Source organism: Callionymus lyra, chromosome 11 (genome assembly GCF_982586985.1).
Source record: "Callionymus lyra chromosome 11, fCalLyr1.hap1.1, whole genome shotgun sequence".
NCBI lineage: Eukaryota > Metazoa > Chordata > Actinopteri > Syngnathiformes > Callionymidae > Callionymus > Callionymus lyra.
This window is the reverse complement of record NC_141828.1, coordinates 21,023,964-21,043,107: the sequence shown is the minus strand read 5'-3', so window position 1 is coordinate 21,043,107 and position 19,144 is coordinate 21,023,964. Positions and strand designations below refer to the sequence as shown.

The 19,144-nt window shown below is 39.6% G+C and overlaps 1 protein-coding gene across 1 annotated transcript in view; it reads right to left on the bottom strand.

Annotated features, from left to right (window-relative positions):
- Nucleotides 1-10,888: 10,888 nt before the first annotated feature.
- The window catches only part of lrmda (leucine rich melanocyte differentiation associated), a 262,398-nt gene continuing 254,142 nt past the window's right edge, over nt 10,889-19,144 (bottom strand). The window contains exon 7 of the mRNA XM_087803117.1: nt 10,889-12,891. Coding sequence (XP_087659243.1) covers nt 12,812-12,891 — 80 coding nt within the window. The 3' untranslated portion in view covers nt 10,889-12,811. The remainder of the gene's footprint in view (nt 12,892-19,144) is intronic.

The window sequence follows — 19,144 nt, the reverse complement described above, 5'->3', positions numbered from 1 at the left end:
GGAAAGTATTTTTCCTCAGGTAGGAAACTAATGAAAGTTGACAATGAGACGATCCATCAGTCTTAAGTCGAACCTTGTTGACCCCTGAAGCCTTTGACCATGATGGTGAGCAACAACAGGCCATCCATGTGTGCATCAGATTGAAACCTAGAAGATGAGGGGGGGTGGGTGGTGCTGGTCTGAAGATGGAGCCCGGTCTCAATTCAGCAGTGATAATAGTTTCCATGACGATGAGGCATGCTCGGCGCATCAGTTGTGGCCCAGATAAACAGTGATCCTTTACGAAAACAAGAAGGTCATTACAGCAGCTTGTCAAATCAATGCCCAGTGTGTCCGAGTTGATTAAGACGTCTCCCCTCCACCCTGACACTCTGTCAATAGAGCAGCAGCGCACGTCCTCGGCGGGGGGAGGTGTGTGTGCGTCTCATTACACACAAACACACACTCCTGCGCAACACGCACACACACACACACACAGATGATTGGAGTGAAATACCCATCAGTCAGGGAGTCGAGGTGGACTAATGATTCCCTGTGCTGCCTATTAGAAGTACATGACAACTCAATCCTGCTCACAGAGAGAGAAATGGAGGCGAGACAAGTGTCGGCGTGTGAGGAGTGGAGGGTGGACTTGAATACAGAGACAGGAGAAGAAAAGAAAAAGTGACCTTGTAGCAGCAGCGTCTTTCCAGGCGGAGCTCGATGGGCGAGAGCAGCTAATCTTTACCTGGGGCCGATTAACAGAATTAAAGGAGAACAACAAAAGCATCAGGGTTTGGCTTTTCCCCTTTTTTTTTAATCTGCCATGGCTGCCAGTCCTGATCTGTGTCAAACGTCTTCTTCGGGAAAAGTTGGTGGATCTCTGGTCCCTGTGTGGAAACACTGATGAATGTCTGGGCAGCAGATAGAGTTTATTTCGATAGACCAGATCTAAATCCGAAAACGTTTAAACTACTTTCCCTATAGTCCACGAAAACAAAATATACAAAGTGAAGGTCTAGAAAACAACCTTACTTATCTTTGTTTAAAAGTGCAACAAATGTTGTTCTGCATCTGAAGAGTCTTTTAAAGTTTAAAGTGATAGTTTCAAACTTCACTCATTTTCTACTCACCCTCATGCCGACTAAGGGTTGGGATTATTTTCAGAGTAATCTGTTCCTTTTTAGAGTTATAGACAAAAATGTTTGTTCATTTTAATGTAGCGACTGGAGCTCAGTTGTCTTCATCTTTGTCCAAAAAGACACTTAAAAACATCCAAATACCTCCATACTGCCCTCTTGTATTGAAGCCTCGACATGAGGAATTGTTTATTAACAAGTCGACATTTTAAACTTGTTTGTAAGAGAAGCTTAAAGGCTAACATGCTACAAACAGGAAGTTTTTACCCGGAGTTCTTCCTGTTTGTAGCATGTTAGCCTTTAAGCTTCTACTACAAACAAGCTAAACATGTCGACTTGTTAAAGTCAAAAGGAATATTACAGACTTGCAGAAGTGAGATGTTTGGATGTTTTAGGGGTGATTTTGAGCACCAGTCGCTACATTAAAATAAACATAAAAAAAATGTATGACTCTAAAAAGCAACAGATTACTCTGAACATAATCCCAACCCTTAGTCGACATGAGGGTGAGTAGAAAATTAGTGTTTGAAAAGTTTGGGTGAACTATCACTTGCACTACACTTTAAAAGAGAAAAGAAAAACTGGTCCCAGATAATTAAATAGAAGTATATAAAATGCATCCTCCTTAGGAAAAGAAAAAAATATTTGCTACAAATCCAAGTAGAATGAATCCAAAAATATGACCTGGTAATTAAAAATAATTTTGTGGAAGAAGGGATTTTTCAAATCCTTCCAATACCAACGCCTGTAGAAGAATCAATCAAAACTAAAAATACAAATGTAGGTCTTGAAAACAACCTTGTGTTTTTATCTTTGTTAAAAAAAAAAATCAAAACAAAGCGCACCAAATGTTTTCCTGCATCTGAAATAATTGTTGGGAAGAACGCTCTCACGACCTGATCAATATGTTTGGAAAGACTGGCAAGGTCGGGTCAATCCGACTGGAGGCGAGAAGAAAGCGTTAATACGACAGACAAGGTTCACGGCTGGTGTTTACACACATGGAGGAGAGAACCACTGAGACTCCTTAGAACTGAGGTCATCGACCTCTGTTGCGCTTGTAATACCAACAATTTTTAATGATCACATTAGATATATTCTGCGATATATATATGGAACATTCAATTTGATCTAAATAACAAATCTAAACATATTTATCTCAAGACACTTCACAGTTTAAACAACTTTTTATAACAGAATAATTTATTATTTAATATATCGGTATGTAAAAAGTATAACATTTGAAGCGAATATAATGAAACGTTTACATGTATGTGCGTATGTAAAAATAATTCACATGATTCAGTGAAGTATCGCATAATTTTTAACAAACAAACACACACACAGAAAAAAACAAAAACAACACAATAAGAACAAGAAACATGAGGGATTGTCCTGGATCGTTGTAAAACATCTGCATGAGTCAATAAAAATACATTAACCCCCTCTGTTATCTCTGGGTCAAGGTGACCCGATGGCCTGACACTAAATGTGTTTGAGGTATCCCTTGTGTTGCATTCACCTGGACCCAGAAGCATCAGATGGGATACCACAAACACGTTTGTTTTTAGGCCACCGGGTCACCTTGAGGTGGGGTGGCACAAGGGTTAGGAACAGCTAACCTTTGCTTAGCTATACATTTACATTTAAAAAACGTAACATTCTGTACATAAAATGTCAGCTTTACATATATTTAAACTTTTTTTCTCTACAAAGCAGCAATTCGAATACAATTTAAAGATTTAGTTTAGATTTTTAGAGAGTTTCTCTTAGCTATTGCTTAAAATTTCTTTTTGTATATTATTTAAGTTCAAAATATGAAAAATACATTATAAAAATGTAAGCCTGCTCAACTATCTCCAGCTAAACGAATATAAAATGGAGGCCAAGTATTTATCATCAATTATTGAATTGAAATGTTCTTGATAGAATATAAATAAATACGCTGCAAACGATCAACATGGTAGTCAAAAGCAGAATCCACTGATGTACTGATCTCATTGGTAACATTTTTTCGCCTCCCTCTTTAAGAAGCCCTAACTTACGTCTCCCTCGTCATTATTTCCGCCGAGCTGCCGACTTTCATACCTTAGAAGACGTATGATTTTCAATATGGTGCGTTCAAGTGCCGTCCGAGGTAAAAGAGTAACAGCCTACTTAAAGCGCGAGGCTGTGCGCTGACCACCGGTATTACTGTCATAAATGGAGGATGAGATGCAGTAAATAGCTGCTCAGTGTTATTCGTGATTCAAGGTTTTAATTTGTACACCGCCAACAACCCCCCCCAGGACTCCCCCAGGCTGGCCCCGTGTCTCCCGGACTGGCCGCGACACAGATCTGCCTCACCTTTTCCTCACCATTAGTCATGGCCCCGTGTCGAAAATCGACTGCTTCTGTTCGTCATTGTCATCGTCCAAGGCCAAAGCCGTTTGAGGGGTCTGCATCCCACCCCCCCCATGCCCTCAAGAGATGTGACCAGAGGGCTGCAAGAAATACCAACCCCCCCCACCTGCCCCCCCTTTGGTCATATGTGTATTCATATGAAACGTTTACACTTCAGAGACATTTACATTGATGGGGCTGCAGGGGTGATTTCTGCGCTCACCGGCGGCGAGACAACATATCAGCGGCGGGCGAGCATCACTTGAGGATGTGTGTTCAACCGCCGAGCTCGTCCGACCCCTCCTGCCTGGCTGGACTGAAGCAGAACAGGCCATGTGAGAACATCTCTGTCTCCTTCAGGCCTTTTTTCTGGATCGTGACTGTTTTTCTCAGACGCCAATGCTCGTCTGCTGCCTCGGGAGCTGCCAGAGAGAGCCAGGAAATGCCAACAGATCAACCAACGGGCGTCTCAATTGGCGAATAAACACAACGCTCTGGTTGAAATCATGAAAATATTTCCAGTTTAACATGTGGAGTTCGTGGCGCAGGTTCAATTGCTTAGTAATGTTAGTAAAAGTTGTGTTTCACCAGAAAAAAAATCCTTCTTCAAAATAGATCTGTACCAAAAAAGGAACTTTTGAAAACCATCAAAACTGGATCATATGTTGATTGTCAACATATAGAATAACCAATAGCCTTGTGGTTGAATCCCAGCTCTGGATATGTTGTGACCCCTCAAGAGACTTAACACGGATGAGCTGGCGCGCTGCGTCACAGCCTACTCCCATCCTTGGTTGAATGAGAGCCTTGGTGTGAAGTGCTTTGAATGCTGAATAAGCAGAGAGTGCGATTTAATATACAGAACTATTAATGCGTTGATGAGGGGGTGTCGAAAGTAAAGAGGACGCTGCACAGATACAAAACCCATGACCCTTAAATTCCAGCCTCGTTGTTTCCCAGACGAATACTCTTGGTTATACAACTGTAACAGACTGTGTCTCTACTGTAAGAATAATGTTGGGGCAAATTTATGTGCAGGGCAGCTCTGGCAGCACTGTTGAGCATCTGCACAAGTTGAGAAACAAAAGAAAATAAACGCTTGTCCACTTTATCTTCTCTAAACGAAGAACGCTTGGTTACACTAACTTTCTTTTCCAGTAATTGCGCTTCTTTTTAGATCTGTATCTCTACGTAATGCTGTAAAATTATATGATATATACTATTTTACAGACGTCGCTTATCCCAAATAACAGAGGGGGGGGGGGTAATTTACAAAACACAGAGGTACCCAGGTAATACTTATGCCGTGCGAATAGGGCTTCAGTGAAGACACTGTATCATGATATGGTAACTTAGTTTTGAAAATGATATGAGTTTTCATTGAGATTAGATAAAAAGATTATGAACCAGAGAATAATGAAACAATGTCTTGAACTTCAAAACGATTTCAAGTCTTAGTAGATCAAATGTTATAAAGCACATAGTTCCTGATTTATAATCTTTCTCTGATCTACTCATTCAATGAATTATCATAATTTTCAAACTCAGTGTGACGTCTAGTGACCTCTAGTGAACTCTAGAATACACCAATCATTATCTGTGTCTTCACTTCAGAGCTGTATCATGAGGCCTCATTTCAAGTAAGAACCATTTAGCGAAACCTTAATTCAGAACCTTGGACAGAGACAGAAGAGAATCGCAGAATAGGAAATTAAATAAATAAATATATATATGTACACATGTGCTGCTGATTTAAGTCCTTGTTTTTGACATCAGACACAAATGAAACACTGCAGTATTTTTCTCTTTAGACAAAAGCATATTTTAGAAACAGCCCTTCTAAAATAATTGTTAAAGAGAGAAATTGCACTTTTTTTTCATTTCTACAAGCGTCCAAAACATCGTTTTTTCAACATTTAAAACTCACTTGATGAAAGGTAGTCGTTCAGGGAAGTGCAGATCTTCAGTTGTGGGCAGCAGGGAATTGAACTCTACAGTCTTCTCAGACTTAACCCCTGAAACGCCTGATTGCTCCAGTCAAGCGTGCATAATCGATGGCTGCTGCTTTGTGTCGTGATAAATACAGCCACGGGGCTTCTGGGCGCTAACATTCGAATGCAAACATCACATGCCATCCACCGTTCCATTTGTGTAATCACGATAACGTCGCCTGTCAGATGAAGCCCCAAAACGTGGAAGTACGATTCGTCTGAAACGTGTGAGCGATTTATTTATACATCTGTGTCACAGGACAAGACAATAATTGACCTCATCAGCTAATTATTAATTACCTCTTACATGTTTTGACTGTACCTGTCACTGTGTTGCACACAAAAAAACTCTCTAACCCCCCCTCCTTCCTCCGTGGCCCTGTCATTACAAGACAAATTAGCGACAGTGACTGCGGATCAGTGGGAAGGAATCCAACTCTCGCTGCATCAAAGGATGTTCCTCTTCAAAAAAACAAGCGCGTTGCATTGTTGTCGTACAGAAGTCGGCGGTGACACTGACGGTGATTAATATTCATGAGAGTGCGACTCTGCGGCCCCTCAGGATGGTTAAATTAATTATGCTAACAGGGTCATTTAGCCGCTTTATTCAAAGGATGCGGCTCGACTGCAATAAATGACACAATAATTATACACACAATCTTAACGAGGAGACGGTGACAAGTGGAGGAGTGACACACTCATCTACATAAAGCACAAACCTACGCACGCGAGCTGAGCTGAAACGTATTCATCGTCGCAGTGAGTCCCTTGTCGTGACCATGTTTCGAAGTTATTACTTTATAAAGTTCTCCCCCGTATGAAATCTCGGCGAACAAGAGGTTACAAGAGCGGGGTCCATGTAGTTGTAATAGTGGCTTCGCTCCTCCTCCAGCCAGCTGTAATCACGCCTTGCTTTGTTTGTACAATGAGTTCCTTGGATGAGGAGACTTCCTGGATTGATGATGCGAGATGACAAACCTTGATGTTTGACCGAACATAGCAGAGTGGGTGTGGTTATGGTTAATAAGAGTTCATCTCCAGAAAAACAGTGTTTTCAGTGGGCAGAGCTTAAGAAACATCAGATTTTCTAATGAAAAGAGAGTTTTGTACAAACAGACACATACTGATGAGTACAATAGAGTCCAACATCTATTTAATACACACTTAGTGTTTTCAGGAAATACTAAAATACAATATCAAGTTTGAATTAAATAAACCTGAAGCCATAATGTGCACTGCTTAAAGCTAATCTAGCATTTCTAATTCCAAAAAATGTCTTTGTCTTTATTTATGGCAGTCAAATCAAGTCTCCTTGGTGATTAGAAATGCTATATTAACTTTAAGCAACCCACATTATGGCTTCAAGTTAATTAAATTTATACTTGATATTATATTTTACTATTTCCTGAAAACACTTTGAATAACTTAATAATAATAAGTACTTTCGTACATTAAAGGCTAAATAATGTGTTGATTTAAGTGTTTCTTAAATAGATCTTGGACCTCTATTCATAAGTATGTGTCTGTTTGTACAAAAACTCTCTTTACATTGGAATATTTACTATTAGAAAATACACATAACTCCCACCCACTGAATTGACTTGACTGCCATAAGTAAAGACAAATACATTTTTTGGGACATACTAATCCCGTCACAACTGGGTTGAAGGTACCATGCCAATAATTCTGTGCACATATAGTTCTCTATGTCTCATTAAATCACAGGAATTTACCTGTTTTAACAAAAGATGATCATTTTGACTTAAATGAGATAGTTTCTCGCCACTAGATGTCGCTCGATTTTTACCCCCAAACTGAAGAACAACCGGATGCAGGTTTTTTTCCTACTTCTGTGGGTTTAAAAGTAGATATGAATTGTTACTGTGTGTTATTATTGCACCTTATTCATCTTCCCTGTCAGCCGGCGCGGAGGGGTAATAGAAACGCCAACGCGGCGGCTGATTTACTTAGTAAAATTTTCATCTCAAGGCCTGCGAGTTGTGATTGGAGCCGGTAAGAGTAACGGGGAAATCATGCATTATGTAGGCGAATGTGACGCAACCTTGAGACTCCCCGGCCCCCCGACCGTATATTACCACCCGAGCGACCTTCGTGCGCGGAAGATACATCAGATGTGTTTAAGGCTGTTTTACAATGCATTAGGAGGCTTTACATGCGCTGAGCTCACTTTATTTGCTCATACATTTCACAGGAAGAGTTTAGTGTCAGGCTGATGGCGACCATTCCCGGTGACTGACTCGCTTGTCGAGACAAATGATGCCGTGAAAGCGGGCGGAGAAAGTGGATAATAAGCATTTCAAAGCAAATTCCCACTTTTCTCTTTTTTATTTGCTTCCAATAAACCCGGGCCGGGCTAATCTCGGCACAGACTCTCACCTGCTGCCATTGATCAGCCCCTGCATCTTGAAGCGGGATATAATTTCTTTTCCCATGGATGGATGGAGTGTCGGGATCAATATTCCCACTGTTGCTTAAGCTTTTGCAACCTTTAGAATATCAGCTCCGATCGATCACTCTCACGTAATTGTCTTCGCTTAAAATAAAGTCGTCTTTCTCGTCAGGCTTTTAAACATGGCACTGACATTTTAAATGCCTGCCGGTCGAGCTTTATGACCCGGAGAAATGCTCAAGGTAAAGGGCACAAAAGCAGATTCATTAGCATGTTACATTTATTGTCATGTCCCCGCTCTGCTACATTTCAAGCTCTATAAACATGTTGTATTTCCATATAAAAGCCCGTAATTACAAGGGGGCTGGAGACGGTTGTCCCCTTATCGTGGAAATGATAAGAGACTTCCAGGCTGCCCGTTTGACAGAACAGTCCATTTGGATATAATTGGCAGCGGAATTATTTATGACATTAATTGCCACATTATCGACTGGCTGTCAGCTCCCATGTCACTCTGTCCATCTTTCTTAACGGAGAAAAAGCCAGCTCAGCCCGCTGCCCGCTGACAAGCTAATTACAACAGCTCGGCCCGGAATGACAAATGCGACTCATCTAAGAACGGGCCGGAAATAAGAGCCACTCTCTCGGCGGTGGAGTGCTGCCAAATGTTTCAGGTGCAGGACGGGTTTGGATGGAGTAGGCCTGGATCCAGAGCTCGACTGGATCTTCTGCAGTCTCTTTTTGAAATGGCGGGAAGATGATTCCTGCTGCATCCACAGAGTTATATGGTCTGGTATCACTAACCTGTGGTTGGAATTTGGTTGGTTGAGATCAAATGTAAGTATGTGTTGGTCTTTATATACCCTGAACCAGCAAATCTCTAGTAGGCCACCTTAAATATAAATATGTACTATTGATGGGTTGATAAGGTTAATGAGGACATTTTCAAATGGCACCGTTGGTTCTGACCAACTATTTAAGGTGATAGTCCACCGAAAATCCCTCGCATTTTCTACTTACCCTCATGTTGACTGGGATTATTTTCAGAGTAACCGTTCCTTTTTAGAGTTATAGGCAAATATGTTTGTTCATTTTAATGTAGTGACTGGAGCTGTCGTCTTCGCCTTCATCTTCATCCAAAAAGACACTTAAAAACATCCAAATACCTCCATACTGCTCGCCTGTAACGTCCATCTTGTATTGAAGCCTCGACATGAGGAATTGTTCTGAAATATATAAATGATTTATTCTTTAAATTTGTTTGTAGCAAAAGCTAAAATGCTAACATGCTATAAAGAAAACACTCCAGGTAAATATCGCAAGAGCTCAAAGTTTAGATGCTAGTTTGAAAGCTCCCAGGATTTTGGACGAAGATGAAGACAACTGAGCTCCAGTTGCTACATTAAAATGAACAAACATTTTTGTCTATAACTCTAAAAAGGAACAGATTACATTCCAACCCTTACTCGACATGAGGGCGAGCAGAAAAGGAGTTCACTTTGAATTTCGGGTGAACTATCACGTTAATGAAAAATCGTATCATTGTTAAACCAACGTGACCACCTGGTTGTGTAGTGGTTAATACTAGTGATGGGTTGATGAAGCCTCATGAAACAGATATAGATATAGTAAAATCACTGTATATTGATACAGTGTTTTTTATTTTAAAAACGTCGCTATATGGCCTTGGGATCTGATCTACTTATTCAATGAAACCTGTTATTTTTTTAAGTCATTTCAAATAAGCTCCTTGGCAGAGGCATGAACTGTCTCAAAGCCTTTCTAGTTCCTTATTGCGCATAGAAGTCACAGTAGTCAATTTTCCTGACGTCCAGTCCAGGGCAGCGACATCCCGTCTTGGTCTCTCAGCATCAGGAAGGCGAATGAAGTCCTGCTTTTTAAAGAACACACTCGCTGCAGGGCTTCCACGGCAGAATGTCACTGATCTGCCGTGATGAAGTGGCGTGCCATTTGTGCAGCAGCAGAGTTCCCAGGGAGCGTCGGCGAGAGATTGAGCCCAGGGTCAGGAGGGACTCCGGGGGTCTCGTACCTTAATTAATCTACCTTCCGAAAAAGAAAAAAAACGCGGCGACTCAAAACAAAGACGCGCGTCAAGCATATGTCACCCTGTCGCGGCACTACCCACCCATCCCATAATGCAGTTTGTGTTGGTGTGGCAGCTCTGGTTGCGTCCTTGACGAGGATAGGAAGTGACACGCACCAAACTCAGTGTGTCCCCAAGCCAGCTCCGGTGGCTCGGAGCCTGTCAATTCCAGCTCCGTCAGTGGCACTGGCTCAATGGCACTGCCTGTGACACATGTCACAAAGTTTTAAATGTCTGCTCTTTTCAGCAGGATGGTTGGGCTCATGCTGCAGCCAGGGGAAGGATGACATTTTGTATTGTGTGTGGATGGGGCGGGGGGGTACTTGTTGTGGCTCCCTTCTTCCTGCCTTTCCGCGCTGTCACTCCCGGTTTCCTCTGAGCATATCAAAACACAGACAAATAAACCTTGTCATTTTGAAACGCCAGCACTAGTGACCGGGCTCCTGAACGACATGTCAGCTGGAATATGGTCATCGAGTCCCTGTAAACACTCGCGGATTATCACATGCGAGGAGACACGCGGCTGCTCTTCGGGTGTAATCATGGACACCTCCGGTCAGGCTGCCATCTTTTCGCACCTCGACATGTGAACTGAAGTCGCCCGAGACCAGACGCCTATAAAAATAGCCAGGATTTGCCGGCTCATGTGCAGGTCAAACCTGTACCAGAGGTGCGCGAGATGCGACTTTTGTCGTGAATAATTCCATGTAGTGGCGTCAAAGCAAGCTAGAGCGACGTCTTCTGTGGGGATTTGATCGAACGGATCGAATCTCACGAGCCGTTCTAGCTCGTGGATCATTCCAGTCGACAATTATCCTCGACATGTTTGGGTTCCAGTGACTGGTCGGAGAGAAACTTTTGGTTTGAATCCTTTAATCACTCATCAACATAGAATCTCATGTCTTTCGAAAATATAAAACATAAATGTAAACATTTAAAATGCATTAAATTTATACAATCATTGAGTTGAATGCACTTCGACATTCACAATTTACAGATAAACATTTGAAACAAAGGTTTGAAAAAGTTGAAAAAAAATGTTGTTGAATATTTAGCCCAATAATGATTGTGTTAATCTTTAATGATTAAAATGGTGTTTACATGATAAAAAAAAAGGTCAGGATAAGCACACATCAGAACATTTTATTCAATAGACTTGATAGTGCACATATTTAGCAATCTAGAGCAGCAGAGTTGAAAAGACGAGAAAGAAAGTGGTACAACTGAACATGATAAAATTAAGAAGAATACAAACATACCAATAGTCAAATCTCTTGGTCCTAAATCTAGTGGGAAATTCTGGCGCTTTTTAGTAAACCTTTTACAGTGCATTTTAAATTAAATTCTCAGCTCATTTCCCCATAAAACAGCTGAAAGATCTGATAAACTTTTAATGTAATAGTTTAATAGTTTATGTAATTGGTGTGTTTAAAATTTAATTTTCTACTCACCCTCATTTCGACTAAGGGTTGGGATTATTTTCAGAGTAATCCGTTCATTTTTAGAGTTATAGACAAAGATGTTTGTTCATTTTAATGTAGCGACTGGAGCTCAGTTGTCTTTGTCTTTATCTTTGTCCAAAAAGACACTTAAAAACATCCAAATACCTGCTTGTCTGTATCGTTCATTTTTTATTGAAGTCTCGACAGAAATTATTCCTAAAAAAAACTTTAATTAGTCTATATTTTAAGCTTATTTGTGGCGAAAGATTCCAGTCTCTCAGCTCCTGCTTCAAGTGTTTCAAGTGGGACGTTACAGACGACCAATATGGAGGTATTTGGAGGTTTTTCAGTGTATTTGAGGACGAAGACGAAGATGAAGCTCCAGTTGCTACATTAAAATTAACATACATTTTTGTCTATAACTCTAAAAAGGATCAAAATACTCTGAAAATAATCCCAACCCGACACAAGGGTGAGTAGAAATATTTGAATTTTGCCTGAGCTACCACTTTAATGACTAACAAAAACAGTGGTGCGAGTTTGATTCCTGAATATTTTTTGATTCCTGAATATTTTTGTCATGATTCAGCTCTGGAATGAAAGTGGTTTTAATTGTTTTAAATTGAAGGAAGAAGATCCTTGAAAAAGCCATTGAAATGAAAGTTACATTTAAGTTAAATTTAAATTTCAATCCTCAATTTCTCCCTGAACGATTCATAAATGTGCATGTTTTTTAATAACATTATTACACTAAAATAATACTAAAACATTCACTGGGAACAGCGTGTTTTCATTCTCACTGTGGTCTTTCGATCGTGACGACAGGAAGATGAAGCCTCGTGGTTTTGTCGCTGCAGTTATGTTTTAAACTGCACTTGTGTGTGTGTGTCTGTGTGCGATACAGAGGAGATGAGCACATGTCGGGCCTCAGGTGTGTGACCGTCACCCCTTTCACCCTTGATTAGTGGCAGCAGAAGACAGGTGATCCATCATGGCTGTCAACTGCCGGCACTGCAATTGGCTGGATCCGCGTGTCACTGACTGGGTAAGACACACCGAGGATGGGAAGGTGTGTGTGTGTGTGTGTGTGTGTGTGTGTGGAGATGGCTCATGCTTAGAGGCAATCATGTCAGTGGGAGTGTCATCTCAGAGCTGGAAGCAGATGCAGCTCAGCGGGGGCAAAAATTTATGTTGTTTTAAAAAGGCTACTGCTGCACATTCCTGCACTTTGCTGCGAGACGAAACTGTATCACGACTGGTGTGAATAAATACAACGATACTTGATTGTGTCTCCGTCTGTTTACATCCATTGCCACTCATGTCCCCCTCACCCCCCCCCCCCTCCGTTCGCCGGCGGCCGTCCATCAGAGCTGGTCGTTCTGGATGAATCTGTTGCCCTCCGAGTGTTTGCCGTAGTAGACGTAGCGACACTTGACAAATACTCCTGCCAAGAACAGAGGAGAAAAAGGTATCAGGGATGATGTCTTGCTTGTCATTTTTTGTTTTCTTCCGTGTTGAAATGACATTTTTATAACAGACGGATTCATGTGAGATAGTATTACTTGAGTTTCCTCAGCCTCGAGTGAGAAAAATACAAAAAAATAGTTCTTGAGGAACTGTTGGGTTCACAGATTATATTTATATAATACTAATCTGAGTTTACAATACTAACTCGTTTGAAAACCCAACTCTCCTGACTCGCTCACATGTTTTAAATGTTTAATTCTTTCTCTCCAAGATGCAGTAAGTCTCTCATCATGACCATGTATTCAAGTTAATACTTTATAAAGTAAGTAACTAAGTAATAGTTATTTGTAAATTGACTTTCTAGACCAGGGTCACAAAGCGCTTGAACAATGAACAGTTAAAAATACAAAACTCTTAATGGCAAGGACACAAATGAACATGTCTTAAGATGTTTCTTGAAGGAGTCAATAGATCCATCAAACACAGAGGGAGAGGAAGATCGTTCCAAAGCTTAGGAGCAACAGTCTGGAAGGATTTCTCTCCTCTGGTCCTGAACTGTGTGCGAGGAACCATCAGTAGATTCTGATCCACAGACCTCAGAGCCCGAGCTGGGGTGTAAGGCTGGATCAGATCAGTGAAGTAAGGAGAAACCTGACCATGAATAGATCTGAAAGTAAGAACCAGAATTTTAAAGTTAATCCTGAAAGAAACTTGAAGCCAGTGAAGAGTTTTAAGGATCAGAGAAATGTAAGTTCTTCTACTAGAGCAGGTCGGAATTCTCATTGCAGAGATTTGTATTAACTGCAGGCGAGACAGCTGCTTCTTGTTAAGAAATGAAAACAAACTGTTGCAATAGTCTAAACAAGAAGACACAAATGTCTGAAATCTTGGCAAAAGTGAGGTTACAAGAGCGGAATCCATTATGACGTAATAATGTCTTCACTCCTCCTCCAGCCAGCTGTAATCACGCCCCCCTTGTTTATACAACCAGTCCCCTAGAGGTGGAAACTTCCGGGATTGATGATGTGCGGCGACAAACATCACAGCAAACCAATAACAGCAGAGTGGGCGTGGATAGGGCAAACAAGATTTCATTTAAAGTGAAGTTTTTTCAGTGGGCGGGGCTTAAGCACATTTTCTTATGTTAATATTATAATAATAAGATTGAGCAAGGCTGCGCCTCTTCTAATTACGACTGTAGAAAAAGTTGAACTAAACTCTAAAGAAAGATTTTAAAATGACACGTTCATTCAAATTCACTCTGAGTAACAAAAAACGCTTGTCGGCTGCATTTTGACACCTTAGGTACTTTTTACTTCAACAAGGATTTGTGATAAATCTATTTCCCTCCCCGTTCATCTGAAGAAAACCTCCTGAAATACAGTTCTTCCACAGGTCCAGGAGGACATGTATCTCTGGTATAATGAGAGGTGCATCTGTCCAGGAGGAACGCTGCCCTGCTCTCGCCACACGAGGCAAGGACAAGTGGCATTAGTGCCGTCCATGATGCTCTGACAGCGTCGGCGATAAGAGCTCTCGCCTCCTTAAAACAGACATCAAGTGCATTATGGGAGGGCGAGGTCCGGGGGGCTGCGAGACAGGCCAGGGGGGTCGGGGGGGAGTAGATGAGGGGGTACCGAGTACGATCACGTAACCCAAAGAGACGCTGTCATGGCGGGGAGAGGATGGCAACTAAGTGACAGGAAGCAGAGACAGGGACAGAGATACCGGTGCCATATTAGTGCCAAACATATTCTGATGCCACCCTCCATTCTAACCAAACCTGACACGTCGCTCGCTCTCCCCACTCCTCAAAGTAGGATCTAGTAAGTCTCTCGCGCACACACACTGGCGTCTCCGGGAAGAGAGACACAAACACACACCAGTCCCTCGCAGCGGTAGTGGGTGTTCTGTCAGGGAGAGCAGCAATACGACGGCGGCGGCCCACAGGCCCGAGGACAAGCTCAGTCAATCTAAATCTGGACTTTGTAGTGGAGCAGTGCTCATTTCCCCTCATCGCCCAGCGACTTGAGGTGATCCAAACATTGAAGTGTGAGGAGCTGTCACCTCCGATAAAATCCGGGACCAGCTCCATGCCTGCCTGCTCCCCTGTGCGCGACTACATATTGTGTGACACCGAGGAGGGTTGTAGAGAAAGGGGGGGGGGGTTGAATTCCAGCTGCCATGATTGGCCGAGGGGATGTAGGTGCCATGGTGGTGGACTGGGTCTGACACCACAGGACCAGGGTTGTCTCAAAGCCACTCTGATCACATGAGGACCTTTCACTTATTCACAGTTTAGCTGGAGAAAAAAAGTCTCTTTAGGGACAAAAACCCCTCAAAGAGATTTTTCCACTGAGATAGCAGAGCCTTCGTTCCAATGTAGGTTTTGAACCAGAGACTTTTAACAACTAACCTTCACAGTTGAAGCAGCTGAACATAAAGACCTCTGAACACAGACGACCATGAGGTCCTGCAAGACTGAGGTCTCAATGTGACCCATTGGAGCTAAAAAAAACATTTATTGACAGGAACTTTCTTCTAGATTTAACTTCTGGTAGCACTCAATTCTTATTAAAACAACAAAACCTCAGTGTTTATTTTGTGTTTTAAACATGCCTATGGTGGCCTGGAAGTGAAAAACAAACTTATAAACAACATTTTAACTTCCTAAAACAAATTGAAGAACTCTTGAAACAAATTCTAAATGTACTAAAACAAAGGAAATTGTCCACTTTAAAAAAAGAAATCTGATTTAAAAAAAAGTATTTATTATTAATCTTTTTAATTAATCTATTAATCTGTTTTTAGTGTTTAAACATTTGTTTTACTGATTCACAAATTTGTTTCAGATTTAATAAATATTTAACAGTAATTAAGAATTTGCTCAAATTAAAAAAATTAATTTGTTTCAGTAAATTGGAATTTTGATCCACAAAAAAGGTACATTTGTTTCATAGTTTGTAAATAATTTTTCAAGGAAATTGTAAATATGTTAAGGGTTCTTACATTTGTTTAAGAGTTTTTATATTTGTTTTTTGAGTTTGTAAATGTGTTTCATCAATTAGTAAATTTGTTTCGGAGTAGTTTGTGATTGTTGTTTTCAGGAGATTTTCAATTAGAGAAACGCATTTGTTTCAATAAATTGTAATTTTGTTTAAGAGCTTTTAATTCTATTTGAGCGAGGAATTGTATTAGTTTTTTCAGAGTTAGTAAGTTATTTTTCTAGAAATCTATAAATTTGTTTCAGTGAAATGTGGGGATTTTGTGTCATGAAATTACAAACTTGTAAAAGTGCTACAATAGTAAAGTGTTTTTTATAATGTATACATTTATTTTAGATAGTAAATGTGTTTTTGATAAATTGAAATTGTGTTTAATAGTTTGTTAATGGTTTTCAGGAAATTGGAAGATAGTTTCAGCTCCTGAACTCAAGCCACCATGAAGATAGGATACATTTATAGTAACAACAGCACTGGTTACAAACCTATCAAATCCACAACATGTGGTCCAATAATCAACAACAACACATTCTGTCACATGATTCATTTGAGTGATATGATTGGATGCTGGGTCTTTTACCTGACACACACACACACATGCGGATAGTGTGAGTGTAAAGCATCAAACACACCGACGATGATCACAACATTGTCCACGACTACACTTCCAGCGCACAAACACAACACGCTGGGAGAACAGTGGGGTCCGCCATTAGCGTGACAGATTAACAAAGACGAGTGTTTTCATCACGACCTGGCAGAGGAACACGCCACCCTTTGTTCTGTATGGACACCATGTTGTTTTTAAGGGGAGTAACTAAGCGTCTTGTCTTTATTAAAAGGCACTGCGGTCGCCATCGCCGTGAACGCGGCAGAGACACTTTATCGTGGAAGAGACTCTTCAGAGCTGATTACCCTGAACATGTGTCGTCGCCACAGGAGCCTGATGCTCGTTCTACCACCAGTCACAGAGTCACAGAGTCACAGAGTCACGGAGTCACTTCAGCATCTGCAGCCACACTCTCTACACTCTCTACACTCTCTACACTCTCTACACTCTCTACACTCTCTACACTCTCTACACTCTCTACACTCTCTACACTCTCTACACTCTCTACACTCTCTACACTCTCTACACTCTCTACACTCTCTACACTCTCTACACTCTCTACACTCTCTGTGGGCATCATGACACCAGCCTGAGAGGTCACATGTGCGACCTGGACCCGACACAGGTCAAGCAATTTATATTATACAATATATACTGTGTATATATATATATACAGAATAAATATTGTATTTGAAAATATTTAGTTTTACAGCGACATCCTTATGGGGTTGTACTTATAGTCTTAGACTAAGATTTAGATTAAGTTTTAGATAAGGAGATAGATTTAGTCTTAGATTAAGATTTAGATAAAAAGTGTAGGTAAGTATTTAAATACAATTTATATGAAGACTTAGATTAAGTTTTAGATCATGACTTGATTAAGATTTAGTTTGAGTTTTAGATTCAGATTTAAATTCAGTTTTGGATAATGTTTTGGATTAAATTTTAGATTAAGATTTAGATACAGAGTTGGATTAAGTTTTACATTTAGAGTTAGATTTGGTTTTAGACTAAGACTTGGATTACAATTTAATTTAAGTTTTAGATTTAGTCTTAGATTAAGTTTTCGATAAAGAGTTAGGTTAAATTTCAGATTAAGATTTAGATCCATTTTTAGATTGAGTTTTAGATTAAGATTTAGATTTAGTTTTAGATTATTATTTAGATTGAGTTTTAGATTAAGATTTAGATTAAGATTTAGATTGAGTTTTAGATTAAGATTTAGATTAAGATTTAGATTGAGTTTTAGATTAAGATTTAGATTAAGATTTAGATTGAGTTTTAGATTAAGATCTAGATTAAGATTTAGATTGAGTTTTAGATTAAGATTTAGTTTAAGATTAAGATTGAGTTTTAGATTAATATTTAGATTAAATTTTAGTTTTAGATTAAGATTAAATAGACATTTAAAATGAAGAAGTAATACAATATATGAGTGAAGAAAATAAAACCAAATGTAATATATATATATATTTTGTCATTTTAAAATAATAATAAATAAACAAGTGGAAAAAGTACTCAAGTAAAAATACTATGAATGTACAAGACCCACGGAAATTACTCAAGCATTCAAGTGCTCACGTACAAAAGTGCTTTGTTACAAATGTATTTGAGTTTAGATAATCAAGTAGTACTCGGAAACAAAAGTATTAGAGAAAGAGTATTCATGTTAAAATACTCAGAACAGTTATCGATTAAAAATACTGAAGTAAAAGCATAGGTGTACAAAAGTAAAACTTGAATAAGGGATAATTGTAAAAGAAAAAATAGTAAATATGAAAAGTATATATTTTTTGAATAATAAATAAATGACAGAATACGACGCAGTGTCACGTCAACACGACGACGGCTCATATCTCTTGGGTGAAAAGGGCATTTAATCATCATGAATCATGCATGCGCTCACTCTCTTCAAGAGAAGGAGGGAGATGGAGTGAGTTTAATGATTGTTCGCCGCATACAATCAGCTTGACTTGATTCAAGGGCCATCAATATGTCACGGAGAGACATCCGACGGATGTAGCTTTTAACATCAAGGTTATCTATTCCTGGCATGAATCCACTCAGAGTTTCTCATCCCGTCTCCTTCTCGTGCCCTCAAACTTATTCCTCCCTTCTCCCCTTTCTTCGGACTTTTCCCTTAATTTCCCTTCTTGTCTAGACCTGCAATATATACGCAGAAGAATCCTGTAAGAATAGAAGATTCTAAAAATATTAATAAAATCAACAATTTTTTTTTAAATTAATTGATTTAACATTTTTGTCCAAGTTTACAATAAACGTTTCATTGCTGTTTAATTTCCTTTTTTTTCATTATTATTATCGCTTATTATCCTTTATTTGATTTCTTATGTAAATTTTGAATTTATCTAAAAAATTATGTTCTTGATGAACACTGTTTACTATTTTGAGTGTATTTTGTACTTTATTTCTTTCCTTTATTGTATTAGATTGTAGATATACATATATATTTTGGATATTGTAAAGTAAACAAGTAAAAAGACAAAAAAACATTATGTAAACTTGGTAAGTAAAGTAAGTAAAAAAAGTTATTGGATTTAAACATAATCAAGTAAAATACAAAAGTAAAAATACTTTGATACAAGGATAATCAAGTA